Source organism: Camelina sativa, chromosome 1, assembly GCF_030686135.1.
Source record: "Camelina sativa cultivar CO46 ecotype springtype chromosome 1, ASM3068613v1".
In the NCBI taxonomy this organism is placed as follows: Eukaryota; Viridiplantae; Streptophyta; class Magnoliopsida; order Brassicales; family Brassicaceae; genus Camelina; species Camelina sativa.
In genome coordinates this window covers 8,684,911-8,712,600 of record NC_141880.1, presented here as the reverse complement: position 1 = coordinate 8,712,600, position 27,690 = coordinate 8,684,911, and the positions used below count along the sequence as shown (strand labels likewise).

The following is a 27,690-nucleotide window of genomic DNA, read 5'->3' as shown; positions in this document are numbered from 1 at the left end:
TATGAGTTGTTTTTAATAATTATATTCAGAAATTTTTTAAGATTTTAAATTATGATTCTCATATCATCTTTCTTAATTTCATTTACAAATTGTATTGATATAATAATACATCTTATTATATAAAGCTTAGTTTTTAAAATCCAATTTGTTTTTTATATGAAAAATCAAATAAAATTTAAAATGAACATTTAATATACTACTTCAAATTTTACATATTTCTTTTATATCCGCGTGACCGCGTAAATACACAGACCTAATCTAGTGATTAATAAATCTACACTATACTATTAAGGGAGAAAAACACCTAAAACTTCTAACCTTTATTTTAAGCTTTCTGATTTTTCTTGGTTAATAATATCTACAATAATATAATTGCAGCACTTTTTGCTCAAAACTATGTTTTTGGAAACATTTATTATTGAATGTCATTAAATGATTATATTCATATCCAAAAAGGTTTAGTTAAATCTCTACTATCCTTATAACCAAACAAAATCAAAATATTATAAATATCCATATATAATAATGTTCTACAATTAATATAGATATTTAGAAGATTTATTCCATGTTAAATTTTTAAGTCTCCTTTCATCTCCTTTTGATTTTAAATTTTAAATGTAGTGAATCATCAAATAATACATAAAGTTAATAAAAGTGTATATTTTCTGCATATATTGTGATTTGATTTTTTAAAAAACATATATTACTCAATAAATATAGTAAATTTAATGTATATAATAAATTATAAAATTTGAAGAAGTTTATAATTTATAATGGATAGATCTAAACTTAATAAAAGTTTAAAATTATGAATATTTAAACATATAAAATTTTCAAAATAACACAAACGAGTTATATTACATGACGAGTTATATGACATGATATGATTGAATTGATAATACTATACTTTAATAGAAGTTAAATCCACATTTTACTATTTTAACAATAATAATATAAAATATATCAAATCAAAGTGATTTAATTAAGATTGTATTAAATAAGAATGGTTGTGCGGTATTCTGCTGATTACATACTAAATCACTAAAATTAACAAAATAGTACATTAGCAAAATTAGTATTAAAATAGTACATTAACAAAAAATTATGTAAAAACTTGTCCTACGGTATACCGCGGGTTATAATCTAGTTGTACGCTTAAAATTTCAACTTATTTTCAATGTTTGCAATATGTCTTTACTAATACTTGCTCACTTAAACCGTTGTGCTGCGTAGAAAATCTTCATCTATATATACATTTTTAAAGTACATTTTAGATTATACATTTTTTATTTATACTTATTTACAAAGTTAATTTCTAAAAAAATTCTAAAAATAACATTACATCACATCAAATTGTGTATTCTAAATATATTTTACATTCCATGGCTTTTAAGGACATGTATATTTCTATTTGGTCAAATGTTTTAAATGGCTAGTCAAGAGAACTTGAAGTAGTAATTGACATTGTTTCCGTTTTGTTTTCTATAGAAGTATTAAAGGCACCGTGATGATTTGCATTCATCACCAAACTTACAAGAAGAAGGAAAAAAAAAAATTATAAAACCAAAATAAATGCCAATAATAACAAAAAAAAAAAAAAAAAAAATTAGGGATTTGAATAAAAGTTGGGAAAATAAAAAGGAGGCTCCTTTAGTTGGGAACACTATAGTTTGGTTTCTTCTACTTTCAACAGTCGTCGTCAAAGCGTCAGAGAGAAGAGAAAAAGGCTCTCTCTCTCTCTCTCTCTCCTCTTTGGGTTTAATAATAACTGAATAATAAATATGCAATCTGGCGGCGATTTCAGCAACGGCTTCCACGGCGACCATCACCGTGAGCTTGGATGGGAAGAGAAGCAACTCGTTGGTGGTGGTCTCAGCTCTTCTTTTGGCCGAGCCAAGAGACGTAGTATTCGCGGCGGACCTCGTGACCTTAGTGACGGCGGAGCCAATGTGCCTAGGGTTTCTGACCAGCTTGACGAGCAGAAGAAATCACTGGAGACTTCGGAATCTTCTCCTTCTCCTTGTACTGACTTCGACGTTGCCTATTTCCATTCCTATGCTCATGTTGGGATTCACGAAGAGATGATCAAGGTTCTCTCTTTCGCTTCCCCTTTTGTGCTTAACCCTTATTTTCTTGTATGAGAGCTTCAATTGAAAATCTTGGGTTGAATATTTCTCTTTGGTTTGGGGAGTTATTTGGATTGTCTAGTCCATTTTTCGAACTTGCTACAAGTGTTGTTTTTGAAAAAACCATTACTGGGTATGTTAATTTGATGTTTATAATTGCTTCTTCTGGTACTAAATTGGGGTTTCCAGATCGAAATTTCTCTGTTTCTCAATAAGAAAACGTCAATGTCTGCAGAATTTGGCAAAATATTTGTTCAGATATATCCGTTTTAGGATGTTTTTCTGCTGTTTCCTGGGATTTCTCACTTCTTTTGCGGAATGTTATTGTTTGATATAGGATCGAGCAAGGACGGATGCTTATAGGGACGCCATAACGCATCATCAGAGCTTCATTCAAGGCAAGGTAAGTATAGTCTCTCGTTGCTGTAATTTCTGAGGTTAAGCTACAAAACAATGATAGCGAAGAAGATTCAGATTGGGACCATTTTTGACTCTTTGCTTAGCTTGTGTTTGTGACGTGGTGGTAGTTTAATATTTGGTTTGAAGACCTATCGCTAAATTGATTGCTTTTAACAGGTTGTGGTGGACGTTGGCTGTGGAACAGGCATCCTTTCGATCTTCTGTGCTCAAGCAGGTGCAAAACGGGTATGAGTTAGTTATGTGTTAGACGCAACGTTAATATTTGATTTTGATTTGCAATAATCAACATTTCTTGTTTACAAAAGATATGAAAAAAGTGTGAAGAATGTAGCCTGTGTACGATAGATATTAAGATTTTTTCTCTGTGTCTGTTGTCTATATATTCCAAAGACCGCGGGGGTAAACCAACACTGTAAATGGTTTCTTACAAAACTTCATTATGCTTGCAGGTATATGCTGTTGATGCTAGTGATATAGCTGTCCAGGTATTATTCCAGTTGTTTTTTTTTTGTTAATCCAGTAATTTGAAGATTAAGATTGCTCTTGATCTTCTTGCCCGTAGCTTATATTTTCTGCATTTTCGTGAACTGATGAGACTGGCCATTTTCTTAATCATATAATCTAAATGGCGTGGGGGTTTTTATAATTTCACCAACACATGTTTTCATTGGTTAAAATTAAAACTTGGAATAGAGATGGAGTTCAATAATGTGTTGCATGTTCCCTACGGTGGAAGTATGTTTAGGGTATGATGACTGTTTGTATTATTGTTTGACGTGAGGCCCTACGCTTGATATGTTCTCAGTTAAGTTGACCCAGGCGTCGTTTATATATTTTAGTTTTAATCTAAAATCTAAGTCTCTGCATTGCTTCATGGTTTGATCACCCTTCATTTGGATCAAGGAAGAAATTCTTGCACATGTTTCTGATATTGTCCTGTGAAGCTGATCCAACTAAGAGAGAATTTACGAATCTGGTGCTTTAGCTCTGCATGTGGTTTTCATTTGGTTTTTTTACCTATCAGAAATTCAGAATTAGGGTGGTTTAGTGAATCTTAGTTTGGGCAAGGGATCCTACTCACCCTTTTTTTTTTCCTAATTCACCACCAGGCAAAGGAAGTTGTGAAAGCCAACGGTTTATCCGACAAGGTCATTGTTTTGCATGGGAGAGTGGAGGTATTATGTTGTCTATGATAAATGCCAAGTTGGTCCTTCATATTATATCCTATATATATAGTTGAAGTTAATATTTATATCATTTGCAAAAAGATAAATTGGTGTCGTTATGCAGAAAGGTGCGATATATATAACATGAATGTAATGGAGAACTCGGATAGTCTTTACTTCTGTACCGCTATTGAGATAGATTGGTTGTGTGAAACATCGTATGCAAGCCCTCATCTTCTGTAGTAATTTTTCTTTTCTTGTAATGTTCTTCAGGATGTTGAAATCGACGAGGAGGTTGATGTTATAATTTCAGAGTGGATGGGTTACATGCTCTTGTATGAGGTTATTGCCTTATCTTGTATACATATAATCTTATGTTGATGTCTAAATGATAACCTTCCAAATAATTAATTTTCTTAATCCTCCCTGTTCTCTCATTCCCGTGTTGTTATTGATGTGATGTAGAGTATGTTGGGAAGTGTTATTACAGCTAGAGATCGCTGGTTGAAGCCTGGAGGTTTAATTCTCCCATCACATGCAACAGTACGATTATGATCCCTTCAAATATAATATCACAGTATGCTCTAATGACTTTGGGAGGAAGGCAAAATTTGATATGTTGCTGTTTACCTTCTGTTGACAGTTATACATGGCACCTGTTTCACACTCTGACAGATATAGCCACAGCATTGATTTTTGGCGCAATGTTTATGGAATCGATAGTAAGTATTATATCGACTTGATATTTGGGACAATGATTATATTAAATATGATTGGTATACTGGTAGAACTGAAACTGAGTTATGATTTCTGCAATTTTATGTGGATTTGATGTGTCTAATAAGCTGTTAAAAATTTCAAGATATTAGATTGCCATATCCCACATAATGATAGGTGGGGAGTTTGGTCATCTCCTAGACAGATCAGATAAGCAAAAGTAGGTTAATGAGCTTTTACTGCCTTGATAGTCCTGGTCCTTGACTTAGGGAGTAAACATGTGGCATTACTTAGTCATAAGGATCTATTGAAATGTCCGTTTCTCAGTTACCTTCACGTTGGGGATCTTTTACTCAAGAATCCAATAATTATTCAAGTTTTTATAAAGTGAAAAATAATCCCCTGGCAAGAAGTTTCAGTAATGATATTTGATGTTGTCTGCAGTGTCTGCGATGATGCAATTAGCTAAACAGTGTGCGTTTGAAGAACCCAGCGTGGAGTCCATATCAGGCGAGAATGTTCTAACATGGCCAGGAGTGGTATTACCTCGTTCTCTGAGTACTTATTTCCTCCAATCTCTTTGAAGTCTCAGCTATGTTAAATGTGCATACTGATTCATCTTTTTTTTCCCTAAGTAAATATTTATGTAAGAGCATTTGAAGTGCAGGTTAAACGTATAGACTGTCAAACAATACAAATCCAAGAGCTAGACTCCGTTACTGCAAAATATAGATTCAAGTCAATAATGAGAGGTATATCACTCTCTTTATCAACTATTCGTGTATTGTGTGCATCTTAGAGAGAAGTTAGCCTTGTTTCCTTTCTGTGTTGAGGCTTTTCCTTATCTTGTTGTAGCCCCTATGCATGGTTTTGCATTTTGGTTTGATGTTGAATTCAACGCACCGGCCTCTTCGCCTGCCAAGAATACTAGTGAAAGTAGTGCTGCTAGTGTTTCTTCATTGATAAGTCCTTCTGGAGAAGGAAATCAGAAGAAGCGGACTAATCGGAGTGATTCACTCTTGTTGTCCACCTCTCCCGAAGCTCCTCCAACGCATTGGCAGCAAGTAAGACCATATACATCCCAATTTCTTCAACTTTATATCAGTGAATCATCTAATTAATTGATAAAGATCAGAGGGAGTTGTATTGTTGAGAAGATCAATGATAATTATGAATAAAACCTCGAATTCTGGCTCTACTTATGTTACTGAGAAAGTAGCTTACACTTTCTGACAATTTGTTGTTGAACCACTTTTTTTGGACAGACGATTGTATATTTCTATGACCCTATAGACGTAGAGCAAGACCAAGTCATTGAAGGTTCCGTGACACTTTCTCAAAGCAAAGAGAACCGGAGATTCATGAACATCCATCTCGAATATTCGTTAGTAGCCAACGCACTCTTTCACCCTTTTCAACTTACTTAATTTCCACCAGTGCTTATTTTGCGGTTTTTGCAGCTCGGCTGGCCGTTCCTTTGTAAAAGAGTCGGTAATGCGTTAAGGAGGCGATTCTTTGACAATCTCTCCTTACCTTAGAAGCCCTGTAAGCTGTAGTCGCTTCTGCTAAAGCATTGATTAGTCCAGAAATTGCAGAACCAACACTTGAAGACATTGACAAAGACAAGCTATTTTTAGTCTGTGAAACACCAGTTCTTGTATTATTAGTCTGCGCAACACCATTTCTTGTAAGAGTATTTAGGTTTTAGATATGATGGAAGCAATTTTAGGACATTGTTTGGGGCCATTTTTAGCCTGTTACTAGCCAACCGCTCAGCAGACGACACTTATCTTTAAATACTTAAATTTGTCATGCATATTCATATTTTATTGGAGATTTGTATAACCTAATACATTAAGATCAATTTAGTGTTTAATATATGTTTCGCTATTTGATTATATATGAAGTTTAAAATATATCTTCGCAAGTGTTATTATTATTTATGAAATTATGAGGAATACCTTAACTATACTGTGGTAACTTTTCTAAATTAAATATATTAAATAAATTAAAAAACCTCTATAATTATTTGTGTTATAAATTTAATAAAAAACCTCTATAAATCTTTGTGTTATAAATTTATAAAGATATATTATTTGTGTTATTATGATTTGAGAAATTATGAGGAATACCTTAACTATAACCAAGTTGGAAATATATTTAATTTAGAAAAGTTACCACAGTATATGGATTTATGAAGGAATTAAAAAGCTTAAAAAAGGCTACTAATAAATTATTTAGGGCTCTTCATAAACTTTTAGGAAGCTAGATTTTGTAGTATATTTAGAATTTGACTAATCATTTGGGACATTCTCTCTCTCAAATAACAATATAAAGTAAAACGGTTATTAATTTCGAAAATTCTAAGGGTTTGTTCTTGTAATTCATACACATTTTCCTATTTGATAAAAAACAAATTATACACATTTTCATGCATTATTATAAGATATGACACAGGAGCTGAACCAGTTTCTTATGTTATGTATATCACTATACAGTATACTGTATACTGTATATGGTATGTACATAACCGGATCGGATGATTATATTCTAGAAACTCTTTCCCCATTCACGGTGTATGGATTACTACGCGTAATTGAATTATACATATCGTTGGATTAGAAAATTGTGAGCAACTTTTAGGTGTAATAATTGCTCAATTATTGATAAGTGGTGCATGTCTTATGTAATACCCAACTCTGTTTTGTTTTTCATTAGAATGCATGTCCATTTTTATTAAAAATTATTATCCGTTCGACCGTGTGATGCATAAGATATGTTATATTCTCTCTTTTATGCCAAATTATTTGTAGTTGGTGTTGTCGTACTTGTATTACATGCAACAACAGTAGCCATCGAAAAATATTTATATAATTCTATATTCTCCACATCTTTAAAACTTTTGGGCACACCCACAAATGTATGAATCACATAGCACCATTTCTTTTCGTAAATTATTTTTCTTTCCACGATCTATATATATTATTATTGAATTAGATTGTATATTAGATTACATTGTGAGTCAAATAGATACGAGTGTATATCAGTTTATATGCCAAGTCGGTTTTTTTTTTGGCGGAATCAAAGTAAAGTCATACGATATTTCAATGTAACCACGATGGCTAAAAGTACTTCTTTATTCAATATACTGTCATATATCAAGTGAATCAAATCCAAGTATGAGCAAGATATTGTTTTGGTATAGTTGCAGAAGATTGGATGATGATACAAATATGCCAAAACTGATGAGCTAAGAAACCATATAATCAATAGTTGCAACCAACATTTGCTTTCAACCTACTCCTCCACTAGGTCCAATCTAAATATGTTTTAATTGGCGTTAATTCTAAGAAAATCAAAGATAAGATTTTCAATTAAATCATGTTTTTGGCTCATACGACGAACTTTGTCCTTGATTATGAAATATGTAGTGGCTTTCATCGTATACGAGTAGCCATTCTTGAAATACAACTGTAGTTCTTATATTCACTATATAGAATTTTGATGTTACAAATGGAGATGGAATGCACCTTTCGTCTATATATATATATATATATATTTTTTTTTTGAATGAATGTTAAATTTATTCTACCAAAAAAAACGTTGTCCATTACAATTTTGCAACCTTATATTGGAAATAGTTTGAGCTTAAAAACAGAACTTAAAACACAGAACTAGTAACCTTTCGTCTATATTTCCACGAAGCCAGTATCGATCATCATCTTTGTGTTTTGTATAGCAAGGAATCAATACTTTTTGGTAATTTGATATACATAGGGTTTGGGGTTTATATATGCGTAAACATTGTCTGTTCCGGTAGGTTTATATTTTCCTACGTCGTATATGTGTTTAATTGTAAGATACCCGTTGGTAAAATAATGCGGGTGTTTGTCATATCTACGGGCACTATTGATTATTTGATATACAATTCCAAAGACACAATTTTGTAGCTAAATTACAAAAAAAAAAAAAAAAATTGTTTGATATTTCTTTTTAGACAATAACATACGAGATATTTATGTCTAATTCTCTGCACCGTTGATTGATTTTCCCAAAATCACAAGCATGTTAGAACATTGGCACTTACAAGATCATCGATACGAGTTTCTTGTAGATTAACGAATATGATGATTTTCACCGAAAGGTCTATACAAGTGCTTCCCCCATGACTTGCAACATATTCACTTTCAAAAGGCAACACCGCAAAAAAAAAAAAAATGTTAGACAATTTCATAAGAACACTTTTTTTTGGTTATTTTGTAAGTATAATATCTTTTAAATTTATCATCTAAATTAATAATTAACCTAATTTTAACTAATCTAGTATACATTTATTATGTTTATTGAAATTGCATTTAATATCCATATTTGTTTGGATTACTTATGATACTTACTATTTGGGACGCATTTTATTAATCCGTCGAACAAGTTAATCGGAAACCGGAATGAGGGTCTTTTTTTCTAGTGAATCGAACATATTAAATATTAGTAAATTTTAGAAAGTGGTTTGGCATTATCTAACGACGGTCTTACTTTGTTGTGCGTTGGAGGTGATGAATAAGCATATAGTGGGTGTGACCGTCTGAAAATCGTGGTTCTTGGCATTCGAGTAGAAGTTCAGCTATCTTGTGAAGTTTTAGGAATATGATGCTAGCTATAAATCGAGAGCCCTGCCGGTCGTATTCTAGATTTGTTTTGGAGAATTGATGGTTCGTTGGCGTCTCGGGTTGTGATCCCTGGTGACAACGTATCCCTAGATTGGTTGGATGGTTTTTTTTAAAAATATACTATATGTGATTAGAATTAGAAAGAAAACAAAATAACATAGTAGGAAATTATTTTGGGTTTCTAACATGTATAAATAATTAGTACACATTAGTGGGGTTGCTTTTTCCAAATATCTAAACTTCTACTATCAAGTTAAGAACTTAATAGATACATAGTTTTGGGTTTTAGATATGTTGATAGGTTTATTTTAAGGCTCCCAACATAAGACAATAAATTAATAATTATGAAATTAAAGGAAAAAAAAACACAAAATTATAACTAACCATAAGATTGATATTTGTTTATTTGTTAAGTGGATAAATAAAAGAAAACCTAGTATGTTGTATAGTCGTGAGAAATAGACAAGATATTAAGAAAAATCTTATATGTAACTCTCAACCAACCAAACAAGACTAGTGAGTGAGAGAGTACTGAGTACTGTAGTAGTGTCTGAAGAAAATAAAAAACAAAGGATGTCGACGTGCCCACAAAAGTCCACGTATGCAAAAAAAAACCATAGCAATAAGAAGAAGATCATCGACCCATCCCTTGCCCCATTTTCACAAGTCTCTCTACTCTCAACTCTCAAGTGGTCTCTCTCTACTCTCTCCAATTCCCTTAAAATAAATCTTAAAAAATCCCAAATTTTGAGAGAAGAAGAAGAAGAAGACAAGACACCAAAAAACCAAAAACTCAAAGTCTGACATTAAAAACCCAAAATCCAAAAAGAAGAGTGTGTGTGTGAGAGAGAGAGAGAGAGAGCTCTTCTTCTTCACGCTTGCTCACACGGGTTTGGCTTTGGCGTTGTAAACAATGCTTCTCCCTCTCTTCTTCTTCTTCTTCTTCCTCCTCTCCCATCTCCATCTTTCTTCTTCTTCTTCAATCTCTTTCCCTGATTTTCAAATCATCGACGTTTTACAACCTCCTCTCTCCGTCACCGGAACTCTTCTCAACGACACCCATTTCTCCGACGACTCCACCTCCAAACACACCCTTCGCCTCCTCCACCGCGACAGATTCCCTTCCGTCACTTACCGTAGCCACCACCACCGTCTCCACGCCCGTATGCGAAGAGACACTGACAGAGTCGCCGCCCTTCTCCGCCGCATTTGTGGCAAAGCCGTCTCTTCCTCCTCCGATGCTAGGTACGAGGTCGACGATTTCGGGTCCGATGTGGTTTCCGGTATGGATCAAGGGAGCGGCGAGTATTTCGTCAGAATCGGCGTCGGAAGCCCGCCGAGAGATCAGTACATGGTCATTGATTCCGGTAGTGATATGGTTTGGGTTCAGTGTCAGCCTTGCAAGCTCTGTTACAAACAATCCGACCCGGTTTTTGACCCGGCTAAATCCGGGTCTTACACAGGAGTCTCTTGCGGCTCTTCCGTCTGTGACCGCGTCGGAAACTCCGGCTGCCACTCCGACGGGTGCCGTTACGAGGTCATGTACGGGGACGGTTCTTACACGAAGGGGACATTGGCTCTCGAAACGCTGACGTTTGCTAAAACGGTGGTTAGAAACGTTGCCATGGGATGTGGCCACCGGAACAGAGGAATGTTTATCGGAGCTGCTGGGCTATTGGGTATTGGAGGCGGTTCAATGTCGTTCGTGGGTCAATTAACCGGTCAAACCGGTGGTGCGTTCGGTTATTGTTTAGTGAGCCGAGGCACCGACTCGACCGGTTCATTAGTATTCGGGCGAGAAGCTTTACCCGTTGGAGCCTCGTGGGTACCGCTGATCCGTAACCCGCAGGCTCCGAGTTTCTACTACGTTGGGCTCAAGGGCCTCGGGGTCGGAGGCATACGGGTTCCTCTACCGGATGGTGTTTTCGACCTGACTGAAACAGGTGACGGTGGTGTGGTTATGGACACGGGAACTGCCGTCACAAGGCTTCCCACGGTGGCTTACGCTGCGTTCCGAGATGGGTTCAAGTCTCAGACCGCCAATTTGCCGCGGGCTTCGGGCGTATCGATATTCGACACGTGTTATGACTTGTCCGGGTTTGTCTCGGTACGAGTCCCGACGGTGTCGTTTTATTTTACGGAAGGTCCGGTTTTGACGTTACCGGCTAGGAATTTTCTGATGCCGGTGGACGATACGGGGACATACTGTTTTGCGTTTGCGGCGTCTCCGACGGGTTTGTCGATAATAGGGAACATACAACAAGAAGGGATTCAAGTATCTTTCGACGGAGCCAATGGCTTTGTTGGTTTTGGCCCCAACGTTTGCTAGCGGTTAAATTAGAAGAAATTACTATTTTTGTTTGCTAGTAAAGTAAAAAACTAAAAAGCTTTTGTCACAAAACTATATATGTATTTGTTGTCTTTCTTTTTTTTTTTTCTTCTTATTAGTTTGGTTTGAGTTTTAGTAATAAATCTGATTAGTATAGAGATTACCAAAAAAAAATGTATATGTTTTGACCAAATTTGTCTTTTGATTTGTGATTGGTTTGGAATCTCTATTATGTTTGGGTTACTGTTTGATATGAATGGAGTGAAACAACTTTTAGAGCACCACCAAGTCAAAAAGCAAATTACACAGAAAAAGGGTTAAAAATTAGTAAAATCTTTGTGGTGAAGCGTGAGGACATTGGGGAGTGAACCTTTTCTCTATTTAACCAATTGTTCACATTAACTGTAATTAAGTTTTACTAAGCAATTAGCATCACATGCTCCAAGGTTAGTCACGGCCATTTGACTGAAGTTATGAATTGCTTTTATTGGTAATGGAGATTTACAAGTACAAAATTCCGCACCTAAATTGATAGGAAAAGTTCCATACGGCTTTCAAATTTTTTACATGAACTGATTATTATGTTTTACAAAAAATGTGTGTGATATGGATGGAAGAAGCAGGCCTGCCTTATGGGCACATTATCTCGTGCCAGTCTTACTCTTTAGCTTTTTTATGCATATGAGTACCTGAGCGAGAGAGACCCACAAAAGCTGGAAAATTTTCTAATTTTTTTTTAAAAAAGTGATGTGAATGAATCATTTAAAGCAACTTAATAATCTCTAGTCACAATCGTGAATCACTTGAAGCTGCTGCTGCTGCACCTCTTCAATTCATTACTTCCCCGTGATACTTTTTCCTGTCCTATTTTTTTCCAAGTCCCCCCCCCCCCCCAAATTTAACTTTTATTTGTGTCAAAATATCCTGAAGTGGGTTTCATGATAACCACAGTAGACTTCAAAACTGAGGACACAATCTAGTTGATTCATGGATGAAAAAGCCCAGAATTGTACCTCTAACATTGTCAGAATTTTTTTATCTCTTTCTACAAAATATCTGACTATTTCTATGATATTTACTTAGCCGTTGTATATACCTTGAAAACTTAAACAAACACAGTCAATTCTGTTCACACTGTAACTTGGAAAAAAAAACACAAGAGATCAAAATTAGCAGAGCACTAACCGACGAGAAGCACGTGCATTTGGATACCAATAAATCATTATCAACCTCTAGTGAAAATTTTTAACACAATAAAAAAAACCCAATGGTGAAAAATGGAAAAAAAGAAAGAAATGACTAAAGGGCAAAAGAGAAAGGGAAGAAGAAAGTCATACACAAAAAAAAAGGGTCCCATTATCTTCTATGTTGTCCCCTTCACAGGGCATTTAATCAACAAAAAGGTTCAACCACTGTGTTAACACTAATAATGATTCATCATCTTGAATCCCAAAGCTGGCTCTGTTTCTTACACACAACCAAACTTTCCCTTTCTTTGCAGTTTCCACTCATGTTCTCTTATTTGTGTATCACTGTATCTACTGTCTCTATATATACCTATAACCTTGGTTTTCACTAATCAGTCATCTCACACTTTTGGTTCCAATCTAATCTTCCACCTACAATGCGTCTTTAGTTTCTCCTTCATTTGTTCTAAATCGTTCTTTGAGTGTGTAATTGTGTATCTTCTGCATTTCTCATTTTATATACCTTCCTCTATAGCAGCTAGGTGTATCTCTCCTAAACCGTAAAGGCATTTCTCCAATCATCAGCTTTAAACCATGCAACATGGAAGAAACAAGCCATGTACATACAATCAGTCGTTTCATGGTATATGGCTGGCCTCACAAACTAATGTTTCCAGATTGTACATGAGAGCCACGAAATACACAACAGACTCTCGTGCTAAACGAAACAAAAAGGGTACCAATGGTTGAAATTATCCAGCAATAGATCCTTTAGATTTAAGGTCAAACTCCTACGCGATATATACCATGAAAAGATTTTAGTTATTTACATATGGCCTGTTTCCAATCGATGCAACTTGGAAACACAAAAATGCCTAGACTGGGTTCAAACCCTCGCAAAACCAATAACACTAAGTAGGAGAGCCAAATCAATAACAAGTGCAGCTCGAGGTTTCTTCCTGATCAAACTTCTGGCCTTCATCTCCCATATATTGTACTAAGCAAACTAGTTAAAACGGCGGTAAGAAGTCTACGCGTGAAGCATACAACGAGTAGTCTATACCATAAACAGATATTTGAGATCATCTACTGTTAGACGTGTTGCAGAGCTTCCACCATTATCTTCACCAAAGGCAGATGCAACCATTTTCCTTTTCTCTTCCTGATAAAAAAGATACAACCATGATATGCTCGTTCTGTCAAAATTCATAAGCCTTCATATTCCAACATAAAAACTCCATTAAATATTTAGCTTGAAAACTAGCATAAAGATACAAAAAGGAATCTAAGGGAACCGAAAACCCAGCCACAACGAGCTGATAGAGTTTCGAGATTACCTGAAGAGACAAAATTCTATCCTCAACGGTATCTTTTACAGTAATTCGAGTTACAGTAACTGGCCGAGTTTGTCCAATACGATGTGCACGATCAATAGCCTGATCTTCGGTTGTAGGATTCCACCAAAGATCCAAGAGAATAACATGACATGCAGCTATCATATTCAACCCAAGGTTTCCAGCCTTTAGAGACATCAGCATCACCTTTACCTGTTAGTAAACTTCACGCTTTTAGAGAGCTTCAATATCAATACTCCACGAACATCCCATGTTTCAGAGAAACGACTAGTAAATTGTTTGAGAAAACATAATCTAAAATATTCACATCACTTACATCTGGATTCTTGCTGAATTCTTTAACGGCCGTGTCTCTTGCTGCTAGACTCATTGTGCCATCTAATCTTCTGAATACTATACCATTTTCAAGAAAACACACCTCAACCAAGTCAAGCATACTTGTCCACTGAGAAAATATTATCGTCTTTACAGCCCCCTGGCTAGGTAAAGATGAGTGAAGACTCATTGGCTCTACAATGGTAACATCGTCGTCATCATATGGCTGTAGCTGTGAGGAAGAAGGCATTTGACCACGCGGTGCTGAGTTTGGACTGTCTTGTTTGGAAAGCGACTGCAGGATATCGAGGACAGCTTTGATTTTTGATGAACTGAACTCGCTTTTTAGAAAAACTGATCTATCGACACCTTTATCATGTGAAGAACTACAGCCTAAATCTTCAGTAATGCAATTTCTAAGAGAAGATTCAGAGAAAACAACATCATGCCCAAGCTGTTGTCTGCATCTCGGAACAGGGCACATGTCCTCATCGCCATTCATATAATCTAAAACACATTGATAGCAAAATACATGGCCACATAGCGTAACAACAGGGTTTTCGGGTGGATCCTGCGAATAAAGAGGAAACAGAAAAATATAAGTCAAGATAGTCAGGACAAGACCTAAGAACTAGAGAATAGTGAGCCTGGGACATGTTATATCTCAATTACTCTGCACTTACATCGCAGACATAGCAGATGGCAGATGATGACTCTAATAAGCGATTGATCAGTCTCATTCGAGTCTCCCTAGGGAGTCTTCTAGCTGCTTCTTCTGATACTTTACCAACAGGTTCCGAGTTATATCCTTTAACAAGTTGTGGGTGGTCGCAGGCTTGGCGTAGTCGCAAAAGCATCAGAAGAATATTTGCATAGTTTTGACTCAAAGTTCCCGCAGCAGCATAGGCCTGCAGAGAAAACGAATTATCATCTTATCGGGTACAACCACTAGTTTCTGCTCTCTTGCAGAAACCTATAATTGACAAGAAAAAAAAACTCAGAAACATGTGCATCAACTCCAATACAACTGCTGCATAATAAGGTCACATTTATGAAACACGTTGCTGGCATCTTCTTTTCCGAAAAGTGCACATCAACTGTAAACCAAGTATGAGCAGATACTTTGTGGAGGAAGAAAAGGAGAACCTTGAATTGTGAACGAGAATCCGCTTCAAGCTTTCTGTAGAAAGACCGCTCCTCCACTGAAAACTCTACCTTGCTCAAATTAACTTTCTTTGGAGGTAGATTAATTATTGGTTTTCCATCAAACAATGTTCCTATAGACAGCAGAACAGTAAATATTTAGCAGAAACCATTAACTACAGCACAACTACGTAAGAACATAAAAGGAGCAAAGTAAAAATCTACCATCGAACAGAAAAATATCATAATACACATGAACAAGAAAAAATACACAGATGCGATGACCGAATTGCTGTCTCATTAATCACTTGACCAGTGGACTAACTCAGGTGACAGCTTCAATAAACTAACAGGTACTCTCGTTAAAGAGTAAATTATAGAGCTGATAAAATCAGCAAGTCTCGAGATAACATTGAATAATTATAATAATAACAGTAATCAGACTGTGAAGTCCTGGCCATCATAAACAGCTCAACCAACCATCACAGAAAATAAAGTTATGATCAGAGTACCTTTGGTGCGGCGCAGCATTATAGTCTTTAGAACAGCTTGAAGCTTCTTGTAACCGTGGGGAGAATTTCTGGAAATTGGAACCTTGATTGTATTATAAAATGACTTGTACGCCGCATATGGATCATATCTAAGAAACCTGAAATAGCTAAACAAATCATCAATCGTATTTTGTATTGGTGTTCCAGACAGACACCACCTCATTTTGGCTCGAAGAGTGCAACAGGCTTTTGCCACTTGTGTTCTATGATTCTTTATTGTCTGAGCTTCATCCAGTACTATTCTGAACCACCCAACTTTTGCTAGAGCCCCGCAATCAGGCTCAGAAGAAGAACTGTCAGTGTTTTTTCTACCTCTTTTTTTACTCTTCTTATTGGCAATCGCCGTGGCTTTCCGTTTCTTATACTTGGAGAAGGAAATACTATAATTTTCAATATTTTTCTCATCGTTCTCATCCTCATCGACCAAAGGTTTTTCGGGAGCTTCATTAGTAACAATAGCGTAAGTTGTCACAACCACATCATATTCTGCTAATTCATTAGGATCTTTGGTTCTATTTCCACCATGGTAGACTAACACAGAAAGTTTGGATTCTTCAGAAACCTTCTCCTCAAGTTCTCTTGCCCACTGCCTTACAACACTCGCTGGACAAACAATTAATGTACCAGCAGCTGGTCTCTTCCACTTAAATGCCCGCGTTAAAGAATTCTCTTCTTCATCTTTGACTTTCTCCATATCTAAAGCGCCATTCTCATCATCACCACCAGCTGTCAGAACCTTGATCTCACAATTGTTCGAAACCTTGAACTTTGGTTTTACAAGAGTACCACTTTCATGCTTTGCATTGTCTGACTCATCATCAGGATCCAGGACCAATGCCTCAATTTCTTGATTGCTTGACTTTTTGGACTTCAATTGTGACTCAAGCTTTTGCTTTAGAATAAGAGCAATCGTGGAGACCGTCTTACCAAGTCCCTGCAGAATAGACGTTACATAGTTTGAGGTAAATATCCAAGTAGCAGACTAACAGTATCACAAATATTTACTGGTCAAGATAATTTGATCAAATGTGACCTGATCATCTGCTAGTATCCCTCCTGAACAATGCAAACTTCTCGTTTCCTTCTGAAACATCCATGCTAACGCAATTTTCTGGATACCGGTAGTAATTAGTAAATAAACCAATACCAACGGCCAGTAAATGGAAATTTTAAACATGCTAATACCTGGTGCCTCATAAGAGGAACTGTAAGAGTACCAGGATGTAGATCGATTTCGGTCATGGGTTGATTCAAACCCTGCATGATTAAAGTACTTGATTATCAGAAGTGCAATTAACACGCCAATTAATATCAGGTTGATAATGGAACAAAACTGAGCTTTCAACACATTTATAATGCACCAGCTTAAAACCGAAATATAAATGCTACATAGAAAAGTCAATGATCCAAATTATCATTATTCCTCAAAATTGAGAAAAAGAATGCAGCTCATCGCATTATTAATTTAAGATACTGAGTATAAATTGAGTAGATTCAGCATCGTAGTATGACTCAAGCATCAATTAGACATACAGACGCTTATATAACTTGCACCCCGAATCTCTGACAAATATTTAACCAAAAAGATATGAGCCAGATTTAGAGTCCAGTATTGCTCCGTATTCACTATTACAATCATATCAAGAGATTCAAAAGACCTAGCAAACTGTAAAGCTGGTACACAGGGAAACAATAACTAGACATGCAAGCACAAAAGAACAGCTAAATGTTGAAGTCCATTTATAAGAAAGGTTGGGTTGAAAATGAATACCTGTAGTGCAGCCTGATAGACCAGCCTCTCATCGTTGTCAGCATTCCTATCTTCATCAATGCCAAACCTGTGCACTGGATCACTTGAACCAGCAAGATGAGAAACAGAAGCAGACGTTCCATGATTCAGAGATGGAGGCAGGATCCTAACCCCATTGGTGCCACGATGAATTCCTATCTCACCATGGCCTCCACTATAATGATCACCAAAGGTACTCTTATTGCGTACAGGTGACACAGCTGGACGACTATAATCCGAGCTAAAGCGACTTCCGCTTCTGGAAGGAATGGGAGGAGGATTAAAAGAGGGTGGAAGGGTTCTTTTAAGAGCTTGCTGAGACGGCAGTCTCTCATAGTCAGCACCAGATGCATTCGAAATTCTCGAGTTAGCAGTGTTCCCATTCCCTGAAAAAGGCTTAGAGACTCCAGGCTGAGAAGTTTCACTCAAGGCACCATTGCGAGAAGCCTGATTTGTATGTTCAGCGTTAGCATGGATATTCCCTGTTAGTGTTAAAGGCTTAGAGACTTCAGGCCGAGAGGTATCACTTGAGGCACCATTGCGAGAAGCCTGATTTGTATGTTCAGCCAAAGCATGACTATTCCCTGTTAGTGTTAAAGGCTTAGAGACTCCAGGCCGAGAAGTTTCACTCAAGGCTTCATTGCGAGGAGCCTGATTTGTATGTTCAGCCATAGCATGACTATTCCCTGTTAGTCTTAAAGGCTTAGAGACTTCAGGCCGAGAGGTATCACTTGAGGCACCATTGCGAGGAGTCTGACTTGTAATTTCAGCTATAGCATGACTATTCCCTGTTAGTGTTAAAGGCTTAGAGACTTCAAGCCGAGGGGTATCACTTGAGGCACCACTGCGAGAAGCCTGATTTGTAATTTCAGCCCTAGGATGACTATCCCCTGTAGGTAAAATCATCCGAGTAAACGTTCTCCTGCCTGCAAGGAAAAGAACACAGCATCATTTGTCGATTTACTCCATAAAGCTACCAAAACCAATCTCAAAAAGAACGACAGAAACTGACAAAGGATATGTCGAAAAAAAATTGTACCAGCTAGCCATGGGGGACTTGCCCTGGTTTGAGGCGGTGACCTAACTGGCCTAATAACCTCGTCATCACTATCACTACCTGAACTAATTTCAATAGCAGTATCCATCATAAGATCAGCACTAGGTCTCTTAAGAAACCGAATCAGCCTGCGAAGCAAATGAAATGGTGTTAATTCTCCAAATCAAACCAACCACTACAAAGCCATTATGTAGAATCAAATAAGACTACTCCGGAGCTATATAATACACCCACCATTTGAACTAGCATTCGAAAACAAAGCATCATCCTAATCAAAAAGTAAAAAAAAATCAAGTTCGATTTTCGAAACAGTGTAAGGTTGCTGACTTGGCGGCACTAATCTCGAAACGAAAACAATCGCATGAAACAAAAACCCTATTCAGTGTAATCGGAAACTATTTTAGCAACCCAGAAAGCCATAGATGGAAGGAATCAAGCAATGGGCGGGATATTAAAAATCAATGGCGGGATTTGGATATGTAAAACCCTACACGATGAAGTAAAAAGTAAGAAAAGTAAAAAAAAAAAAAAAAAAAACCAAAAAACAAAAAGTAAAGGAAGAAGAAGAAACAGAGCTCGAAATCGGCAAAAAAATGGAGGGAAGAAAACAGTACCAAGGAAGAAGCGAGTTAGAAATGAAAGACGCCACTGTTCATTTAGGGCTTTTTTTTGGTTTGCTCTCAGAATCTGTCTTCTTCCCAAATGTTGCGGTTTGCGACGAAGAAAGATGATGATGGTTCGACTTGATGAGTTAACCCCTATCGTACAGTGTACACTTTCAATTTTCTCAAGTTAAAAAAAAAAAAAAAAAAAAAAAAAAAGTCACATTTTGCTCGGCCCACCATGACGTCTCTCTCGGCCCATCTTCTATTTTCACGTCAACAAATCTCTCGACAAAATCTTATTATATTTCCAAGTCCACTGCTTGATTCCTTCCAATCTCTCGACCAATCTTCACTGCTATTTTAGTTGCACCAACACTTCAATTGTTGCTACTTCTTCGATTCAACAACAAATCTTATAACGCCAATGTTACAGCAAATAAGCAGGAAAACCAAAAAAAATACTCAGATAGTGAACAAGGAGGAAAAAAAGAATTCTTTGTTTTGTTTGTTTAGTGGAAAGGAAAATGATACACCTCTCGGAAGTTCACAAGAGATCTTAATAAAGCAAGGAAGTAAAAACAAAAACCTCATTTGCTTCTTTTTTTCTTTTATAAAAATGTTCTTGGAAACGGATTCTAAAACCTCGGAATAAACAACACAACATTAACCCCTCTGGTTTTGTTCAACTTTGCCAAAAAAGCCTAAACTGATGGAAATAGAATTTAATTTAAGCGAAATCCTGCAGCTTCAAACCCACTACTGCTGCAGTCTGCTTTGTGCGCCAGGCTTATTTGTCTGCGGTTTTTTATATCCGGTCCTTTAACCAACTGTTAATCCGAAACCAAACTTATAGTCCTTCTTCTTGTGATCCAACTGATACAAACAAAACAAAACGAAACCAGAGTTTTAAAGGCGAATCCATTTACTTACTGCTAATACAAGAATAGATGGTATTGATCATTGTGTACCTCTGCAGACAGAAGAAAATTGAGTCCCATACTCAATCTTTCTTCAACGAGTGCGGATGCAACTCCGTTGGAATCGATTTTTCCCCGCACACGGGCCTAAAACAAAGCCAGATTATTATAACTACGCGGATTTTGAATGTTCTTTTGTTGCTTGTTAACTTACAGTCCAGAATAATATGGCAACATTACTTACCTGTCTAAGAATGTAGTCATACCCAACACTAGCTGTAACATCTCTTGAAAAGTAGTTGAACATGAAATCAGTGGCAAGTGAAACCTGATAGATAATGTGTCATCATTCATGAAAAAAAGAAATGAATATGTCATAATTTATCTCTCTACTCTACAAGGTTTTATGATGGCAATCAAATGACAACGGTACATCACCTTCTCTGAAATCTTCTGAACATAGTTCATAACAACAGCACCGGTGCTAGCAACTTGTGCAGTGGCAACCTGTAAAAGAAAAGTTCTTAATGTGATGGGTATATAAACTGAGAGTGTTCACCAATAAAAAATCTTATCTACATTCTACAAACTGAGTTTTTGAACCTCTCAATTTATAAATAGCTTGAAATAAAAAGAGAAGTGATAAACAGTGAGCTATCTTATAAATCAACTGAGAAGAAGCACTACCATTTTATCTGACTCGTATCTAGCAGCATAGCCTATTCCCGACTTTCGAGGCACACCAGCCCAGAAAACTTCACCACCCAAGGATAGACGGTTTGTAACACTCTGTACAAAAAATTATGAGAGTGTAGTGAATAGAAAGAACCAATACACAGGTAATAAGAAATATGCTTACATGTACCATACTAAAAAGCTTTACTATTTTACTGATCAAACCAACGACTGCCCACGGTTAAATGATAAATTTTACTATAACCACAGACCCTAAGCATGACAAAAGAACGACTCGAGGTTCTTCTATCATCTATGTCACAGCTAGATGACTCAAGGAAAACAGTACGAAGTTAAACATTCAGCGATGGGTACACCCTATCTATTTGACTACACACTGAGGAATCTACGAAGTTTCAGCTATAGCACGGGACAAGTCCAACTTACCTGTATATAAGTTGCTCCAATTAGAGCACTGTTTCCAAGCTGAAGCTGGGCTCTGTAGTCTGATCCCTACATAAATGTGAGAAAAATAAAAGAGTTTAGACATTCGATGAACCAAATACTATAACCAAGGTGTATCAAAAGGATAGGAAGTTATGTAATATAGAGATTTTTCTTACCATGTAATCAAAGTTGAACATTGCATGTGACAGATGTGGCTCATTTGTTATCTGGCAAAGAAAGTAAACAAAGATGACAAACACAATATACATTAGTATGTATGTAATATCCAGCTACACCACAGATTAAACAAATTGTCTAAAGTTGCGGTATTCACCTGAGCATTCGCCTTCACAATTAACTTATCAGTTAAATCCGCTTTCAATCTCGCATTTAGTCTACCATCAGTCATAACCCTTCCAATAAGCATCAACTGCATATTAACTTTGTCATTTTCATCTCTTTCATGACAATAAGAATATTAAAACAGCTGATTACCAAACAAATTACCTTTGGCTCAAAATAATTGGCACCAAACTCATAATGGGCAGTTGGAATTTTGATTGTTTCAGCGGACTGAGAAGGAACTTCTGTTGGCCCCATCATTACACTGTTTAAACATCAATATACATGCTTAGTGAAAGAACACAAATAGAACCATGTCCTTACCAATAGCTATAAACATAATCTTATTACCTGTGACTGAGAGAAAACTTTTGATTCAACGCCTTGGTAAAGTCAAAGCGTAAACCCTCAAAATTGTCCGCCTTTAAAGACACTGCAAAGCAAAATCAAACCAGTTAAAAAACAAAGAAAAGCAAAATCAAAATGCTAAAACCTGACATCAAAACAGTAAGCAACCATTAGGAGAGACACTCAAGATTTCCATATGACAAAAACATCAAAAGAACGCAGTATGGATCACAAATCTATGGTTTGAAAGAGATTAGAAGCAGCTAATAAGAATTCACAAACTTGATGTGACTATAAGCCGTTGTCAGTTAGTTCTATCTGAGAAATGGATTTGGACCAACTCCGAGGCAGGTAAACACGGTGAACAGATTCTAATCCGGATCAATTGAGCAAGTCTTAAACACATTATATCGGTTTCTACTGTATATAAATCTCCAAAGACCTTGAAATGATTCATTAGAAACGAGATAATACCCTAAAGTGGTCGACTTTATCCAATACAAACAAGAAGAGAGCTAAATCTCTAACAGAACAATACAATGCACTCAAAAGCCACACTCATTTGATCTCACAGATCAAAGAAACCCACGAATTGAGATATCCGAGAAATGCAAAATTAAGTTCTAACGGAACCAAAAGAAAAGAAATAAGACTGAAAAAAATCTAGATCGGAAATGGGATATAGGATGTACTGAACTGAAAGCTTCACGGTGGAGTTCCTCATAGGGAACAGGGGAAGGGAGGTTGGAGTAATCAACTTTCTCATCGACTTTAGTCTTATCATCGACTTGTGCCGCCGTGAGAGGTGGTAGAAGATCCGCCATCGCCGCCGCTACCGCCTTTGAAATATCCTTTACGGCGACAGTAGAACAAAATGGGAAGAAGAAAAAAATAAGGAAAGGAAGAAGAAGAGAGAAGTATAAGGGTTTTCTTCAGTTTGGAGGCGAGTTTTGGCAAGGGTTTTGTAATTATACCAGTTCTGGTTTTCTCCGGTTTGTTATTAACCGTATCGAGAACCACTCGTTAGCCGGTCTCGCCACCTGATTTAATTTAATTTCCAACCTCTAAAGCGGATAAGCGTCGTCTATCATCCAATCAATTAATTTAAAAGAAGTTAGTTAACAAAAATTAATAAATGCAATGAAACTGGTTACAAAAATTAATACTTGGTTTAGAATATAGTTTGTGGAATGTCTAATGCTTATTTGACTTAAGAAAAAAATACAATTTCTTAAAATAAAATACAAAGTAATGGGAGACTATAACGTAGATAAGTAGAATTATTTGTCGTAGTTATGTATGTTACAAATATAGTAACTATTCATCGTGACTTGTGTCTACTGCAACATGTCATCATAACTAAATGTATGATGATGTAATGTGTGACAAAATAATAAATATTTTCATACTGGATATATAACATTAAATTCTTCATTTTTGTTTCCTCTTATGCCCATTTCCAGTGAACAAACAGTCTTCATGTTTGTTTCCTCTTATGTTCATTTCCAATGTGAAGTAATCTTTTTCTCGGTTATCGCACTTTTATGTCTGTCTCACAACAAAAGCTTATCTTCTCTCACAACAAAAGTGAAAATAAGCTTTTTATTTGTGGCCTTGAATTAGCAAACAAATTCTTCTAACAAGAGACTTGGTAATATGAACTGAATTATGTGTACTAAGAAGATAGTCTTGAGTCTTCCACAGGTGTACAGATTGGTTTCAGAGGCTGCGATTAATGCAAATAAAGAGAGATGACACTAGAGACCCAAGAACCCTTGACAAAATGTCTTCCTCACATTAGATAGTTTCTTGATCCCAAAGGAAATATTATTAATCTTTGCTGCGATGAATAAGGGATGCTGATGACTTTGTGGATGAAACGATACTCTTAAACGTGACCGAGAGGTTTAATGGTATTGCACATATACCAATGCCAAGAAGACTTGATCTACATACATGATACATCGATTCCTTTATTACCCATTTCTTATTAAACATTATTATATCCGTGATTGATTATTAAGAGTGTGGAAGTTGTGAACCAATAATCTTATTAGCGCACAAGACCCAAGTTCAAGATACCCCAAGAAACATCAGGCCAAGATTGATCCTGTGACTTCATGAGAAGAACTCTAACCCAAGCAATCCAACCTTCCCATGACATCCTCTTGTCCCAAGGACTTCCCCATTGCAAGAGCAGAAGAAGCCCTTTCTCTGATTCTCTCTCTGCTTCTTTGAATCTCTTCTTTCCCAAATACACTTGACTCAACAACACATGTGGCTCTCCCACAAATGGGTTCTTCTCAATACAACCCAACAATATCTCCTCTGCTCTCTCCAAGTACCCTTCTTTGCTTGTGTCACTGCTCACAACTTCCCAGTACATCTCCCTTGCTTCTATCTGCTCTTTTGCATCCAATACCTGCAGGTCCATTACATGTATGTGGCTATCAACAACAAGCTTAACTTATACCCTTGATAATAACTGAAAATCTTGAGTCATTGTTTTTTAGTAATGAAGTTTCCTACCAAGAATCACTTTTTCTACATTCATATCATGAAAGCACCTAAACCATAGGAGACGCAATCCAAGACAACACAATGATCTAGACATGAAACCAATCAGCTAACTAGATACAACTCAAGGTTCGGTTCAGTTAAAATCCTGATAGTAACTAAAACTCTCTCAGTCTATGTCCTCTTTCATCTTTCTTTATGAATTGTGAAAGGCTTTCACTGAAAGCTACTAAATTAAAGAAGGTACAGTCCTAGACACAGCAACATGATGATCATGACATGAAAAGTAGATAAAGAACACACCACTAATAGTATCTGGATCATACCTTGGTACAGAAGCTGAAAACTGGAGGCACCACGAGCTCAATATCCTCATCTCTCTCCTTTCTCAACACAAGTCCAGAACCTGAAGCCCTTCTCCTCTCCTCCATCAAAATCTCCTCTTCTCTCACAATCAAACTATAAATAGCTCCCATCCTGGAATTCGAATTCATCCAGAGCCCAGGCTTCCCATTCCCAGGCCATAACGCAGTCACGTTATTACCTCTAAACTCAAGCCTCCCATCACGGTTACAGAAGAGCTCATCTTGAAACCCAAAAAGCTGACCACTAAAATCCGCCATGGTCATCAGCAAGAAAACACCAACGACCCTCCTCGAAACAACGATTTCTTCACCTGTCTTGATATGCTTCACAGCAACACCGTTCTCAGGAACCAAACCGTTCACCTTCTTCCTCCACTCTTCATCCCCATCAAAAACCCCTTTCTCCTTCGCGTTCCTCAACGAAACCTCGGAACAACCAAGATGCTCAACGAGCTCACGATCAGAGTACTTAAACAAAAGATCGTCGTGAATCATAGTCTGTCTCGGAACAACGCAGAAGAGATGGATCAAAGACTCGGCAGCTTCGCCGACATGGTCACGGACTACGTCACGGCCAGTTGAAGGATCGAAAATGGCTAGATTGACATAGGAATTGGAGTAAGCAGAGTGGAATAGACCGCAGAGGCAGACGGATTCAGGAGCTTTCCAAAGCTTGAGGATCTTGTAGATGTCGATCAGGTGATCTAAGAAGCTTCCGTGTTTGTGCCAACACTCGCCGGCACCGACGCTTTTGAGGACGGCGATCAAAGACGGGAGTTTCGGATCGATCTTCTCTAGCTCTCCTCGGAGAAAGGGACGGGCTGATTCTAGAACGGCGTCGTTTGGTGATGAACCCATTTCGTCTCTATCTCACACACTCTCTCGTCTCTTCTGTTGATGATCGCTTCTTCATTGTCAAAAAAAAAAAAAAATTACCTCTCAAAGTTTGTCTGATTATTAAAACATTGACCAGGTTAATATTTTTATGATTTATTCAATTACCTAATACCATTGATTCTGAGCCGTTGATTTGTTCATCAACGACACCTTTCCCACTTCTCAGTCAACAGTGTTTTGTAGTAGAAAGATAAATTGATTGATACAAGCATATGCAACTTTATCATTTTATTCGTCGTAACTAATTGCAGTAGTTTTTAAAGGTGAAGATTAATTTAACTGGTACAAATTAAAACTAAATGACGATACAAATGTTACAAAGTTACAAAGGATTTGAGATTCTTTTCACCACATCATGGTTCCATAAAATTAACATCTTTTTTTTTTTTTTCTAAATTAACATCTTCGTACTATTATTACAAATATCTCCATTGCTTACCAAAACCTTGATTAAAAAAAAAAAGGAAGAAGAAGAGAGAAGTATAAGGGGTTTCTTCAGTTTGGAGGCGAGTCTTGCAAGGGTTTCGTAATTATACCAGTTCTGGTTTTCTCCGGTTTGGTATTAACCGTGTTGAGAACCGCTCGATTTCGCCGGTCTCGCCACCTGATTTAATTTAATTCCAACCACTAAAGCTATCGTCCAATCAATTAATTTAAAAGAAGTTAGTTAAAAAAATTTAATAAATGCAATGAAACTGGTTACAAAAACTAACTAGGTAATACCCAGTGTGTTGTACAGCACCGAATGACACATGTTGTAATTTTTTATGTATATTTCGAATGCATAAAATGTTTTGGTTTATGTATTTTTTATAATTTCAAAATTTTAAATAGTATATTTAGTTTACTTACATGCTAAATGTTAAAACACTAGGTAAATATATTTAACTCTAAATTATAACATATGATTGGTCTGTATTATTTAATTTATTTGACATATAAGAATTTTATTTTAAAATTTTCTGCATTATTTCAAATAGTTCAATATTTTCTTCTATATTTGCAGTATGGCTTGTATTTCCAGTGGGAAAAAATAATAACATAATTTTATAGTAGTATTTTTATGAAACATTATTGTAGTTTCCATTATAATGTCATAATAGTTTTTATAATCATGTGTATTTAAATTTTGATGCAATTGGCTGTGGTAAAATAAAATTTCTAATAATATGTATACAAATCTTTACTCAAAGCATTATATAATACAAAATTTGTGAATGTAACCAAAAATTAGCAAATTAAAATTAATCTAAATTTATTTGTAGATATATACATATTTTTATTTTCCTTCCACTATGTATAGTACACTGGCCCATGATTTAATAGATCGGCACCAAGCCCATTCTAAATTAGGTTTCCAGAAAACTCTGAGCATATAAATGCACATCTTCTTCTTTTCAATATCTCTTCACGATCTCTCTTGATACTGTCGCTGCTCTTAAGATCAACATTGATAACATCGTGAATGAGATTTCTTTACTTAAGACATTCGGCCACACCCTGATTGATTTTTCTCTGCTTGAAAAGAGTAAGATTATCTCTTAGAGATTGTTTATTTTTCTTTTTTCATAAAATTTTATTTGTTAGTGAATCGACAAGTTTTGATATGTGTAAAAACTAAATATTTACAAACATGTGACTTTTTATTTGGTACAAAAGTTGTTCATGCATAGAATGAATAATCCTATTTGTAATACTAATACAATTTATCAGTTGACTATTTGAATATAAATAAATAATAGTAATAATTAGATG

The 27,690-nt window shown here is 36.3% G+C and overlaps 5 protein-coding genes across 7 annotated transcripts; 2 read left to right on the top strand and 3 right to left on the bottom strand.

The window, feature by feature from the left end:
- Positions 1 to 1,652: 1,652 nt before the first annotated feature.
- Positions 1,653 to 6,327, top strand: LOC104784949 (putative protein arginine N-methyltransferase 6). The gene is made up of 13 exons (XM_010510064.3): positions 1,653 to 2,090; positions 2,464 to 2,529; positions 2,703 to 2,771; positions 2,996 to 3,031; positions 3,656 to 3,721; positions 3,986 to 4,054; positions 4,178 to 4,255; positions 4,356 to 4,434; positions 4,874 to 4,968; positions 5,097 to 5,181; positions 5,285 to 5,493; positions 5,695 to 5,813; positions 5,890 to 6,327. The coding sequence occupies exons 1-13, from the start codon at positions 1,782 to 1,784 to the stop codon at positions 5,930 to 5,932; spliced, it is 1,323 nt and encodes a 440-aa protein (XP_010508366.2). The 5' UTR covers positions 1,653 to 1,781; the 3' UTR covers positions 5,933 to 6,327.
- Positions 6,328 to 9,571: 3,244 nt separating this feature from the next.
- Positions 9,572 to 11,706, top strand: LOC104784940 (protein ASPARTIC PROTEASE IN GUARD CELL 2). The gene has a single exon (XM_010510053.3). It carries the CDS (start codon positions 10,010 to 10,012, stop codon positions 11,423 to 11,425), a length of 1,416 nt encoding a protein of 471 aa, XP_010508355.2. The 5' UTR covers positions 9,572 to 10,009; the 3' UTR covers positions 11,426 to 11,706.
- Positions 11,707 to 13,364: 1,658 nt separating this feature from the next.
- On the bottom strand, positions 13,365 to 19,643 carry LOC104784931 (helicase-like transcription factor CHR27). Of its 2 annotated transcripts, none has more exons than XM_087454972.1 (11): positions 19,437 to 19,643; positions 18,805 to 18,950; positions 17,748 to 18,691; positions 17,162 to 17,233; positions 17,010 to 17,087; positions 15,938 to 16,910; positions 15,429 to 15,559; positions 14,966 to 15,190; positions 14,284 to 14,853; positions 13,950 to 14,159; positions 13,365 to 13,774 (listed from the first exon to the last, which is right to left on the bottom strand). In XM_087454972.1, exons 2-11 carry the CDS (start codon positions 18,911 to 18,913, stop codon positions 13,670 to 13,672), a joined length of 3,417 nt encoding a protein of 1,138 aa, XP_087311098.1. In that variant the 5' UTR covers positions 18,914 to 18,950; positions 19,437 to 19,643; the 3' UTR covers positions 13,365 to 13,669. The 2 variants fall into 2 exon arrangements, with proteins under 2 accessions (XP_087311098.1, XP_087311101.1); XM_087454975.1 differs by having other exon boundaries at positions 19,057 to 19,522.
- A 357-nt stretch (positions 19,644 to 20,000) lies between these two features.
- Positions 20,001 to 23,093, bottom strand: LOC104784923 (mitochondrial import receptor subunit TOM40-1). Its single transcript, XM_010510032.3, has 11 exons — positions 22,854 to 23,093; positions 22,160 to 22,241; positions 21,974 to 22,073; positions 21,801 to 21,896; positions 21,643 to 21,693; positions 21,467 to 21,532; positions 21,032 to 21,133; positions 20,783 to 20,851; positions 20,589 to 20,672; positions 20,396 to 20,491; positions 20,001 to 20,300 (listed from the first exon to the last, which is right to left on the bottom strand). Exons 1-11 carry the CDS (start codon positions 22,978 to 22,980, stop codon positions 20,247 to 20,249), a joined length of 927 nt encoding a protein of 308 aa, XP_010508334.2. The 5' UTR covers positions 22,981 to 23,093; the 3' UTR covers positions 20,001 to 20,246.
- A 930-nt stretch (positions 23,094 to 24,023) lies between these two features.
- Positions 24,024 to 26,122, bottom strand: LOC104784913 (uncharacterized). 2 transcript variants are annotated; one of them, XM_087454970.1, is made up of 3 exons: positions 26,041 to 26,122; positions 25,000 to 25,945; positions 24,024 to 24,578 (listed from the first exon to the last, which is right to left on the bottom strand). In XM_087454970.1, the coding sequence occupies exons 2-3, from the start codon at positions 25,894 to 25,896 to the stop codon at positions 24,210 to 24,212; spliced, it is 1,266 nt and encodes a 421-aa protein (XP_087311096.1). In that variant the 5' UTR covers positions 25,897 to 25,945; positions 26,041 to 26,122; the 3' UTR covers positions 24,024 to 24,209. The 2 variants fall into 2 exon arrangements, with proteins under 2 accessions (XP_087311096.1, XP_010508323.1); XM_010510021.3 differs by lacking the exon at positions 26,041 to 26,122 and having other exon boundaries at positions 25,000 to 26,028.
- Between the last annotated feature and the right edge of the window lie 1,568 nt (positions 26,123 to 27,690).

Bases quoted from the DNA above. Each gene is read 5' to 3' on its own strand.
- LOC104784923 (XM_010510032.3), bottom strand. From the start codon at position 22,980: ATGGCGGATCTTCTACCACCTCTCACGGCGGCACAAGTCGATGATAAG. The intron at 21,897-21,973 runs GTAATTTGTTTG...GTTAATATGCAG, and splicing joins CCAATTATTTTGAGCCAAAG to TTGATGCTTATTGGAAGGGT. The intron at 20,492-20,588 runs GTAAGTAATGTT...GCTTTGTTTTAG, and splicing joins ATGACTACATTCTTAGACAG to GCCCGTGTGCGGGGAAAAAT.
- LOC104784949 (XM_010510064.3), top strand. From the start codon at position 1,782: ATGCAATCTGGCGGCGATTTCAGCAACGGCTTCCACGGCGACCATCAC. The intron at 3,032-3,655 runs GTATTATTCCAG...ATTCACCACCAG, and splicing joins CTAGTGATATAGCTGTCCAG to GCAAAGGAAGTTGTGAAAGC. The intron at 4,435-4,873 runs GTAAGTATTATA...TGTTGTCTGCAG, and splicing joins CAATGTTTATGGAATCGATA to TGTCTGCGATGATGCAATTA.
- LOC104784913 (XM_087454970.1), bottom strand. From the start codon at position 25,896: ATGGGTTCATCACCAAACGACGCCGTTCTAGAATCAGCCCGTCCCTTT. The intron at 24,579-24,999 runs GTATGATCCAGA...ATGGACCTGCAG, and splicing joins TTTTCAGCTTCTGTACCAAG to GTATTGGATGCAAAAGAGCA.
- LOC104784940 (XM_010510053.3), top strand. From the start codon at position 10,010: ATGCTTCTCCCTCTCTTCTTCTTCTTCTTCTTCCTCCTCTCCCATCTC.
- LOC104784931 (XM_087454972.1), bottom strand. From the start codon at position 18,913: ATGATGGATACTGCTATTGAAATTAGTTCAGGTAGTGATAGTGATGAC. The intron at 17,234-17,747 runs GTATTCATTTTC...TTAATCATGCAG, and splicing joins TCTATCAGGCTGCACTACAG to GGTTTGAATCAACCCATGAC. The intron at 16,911-17,009 runs GTCACATTTGAT...TCTATTCTGCAG, and splicing joins GGATACTAGCAGATGATCAG to GGACTTGGTAAGACGGTCTC.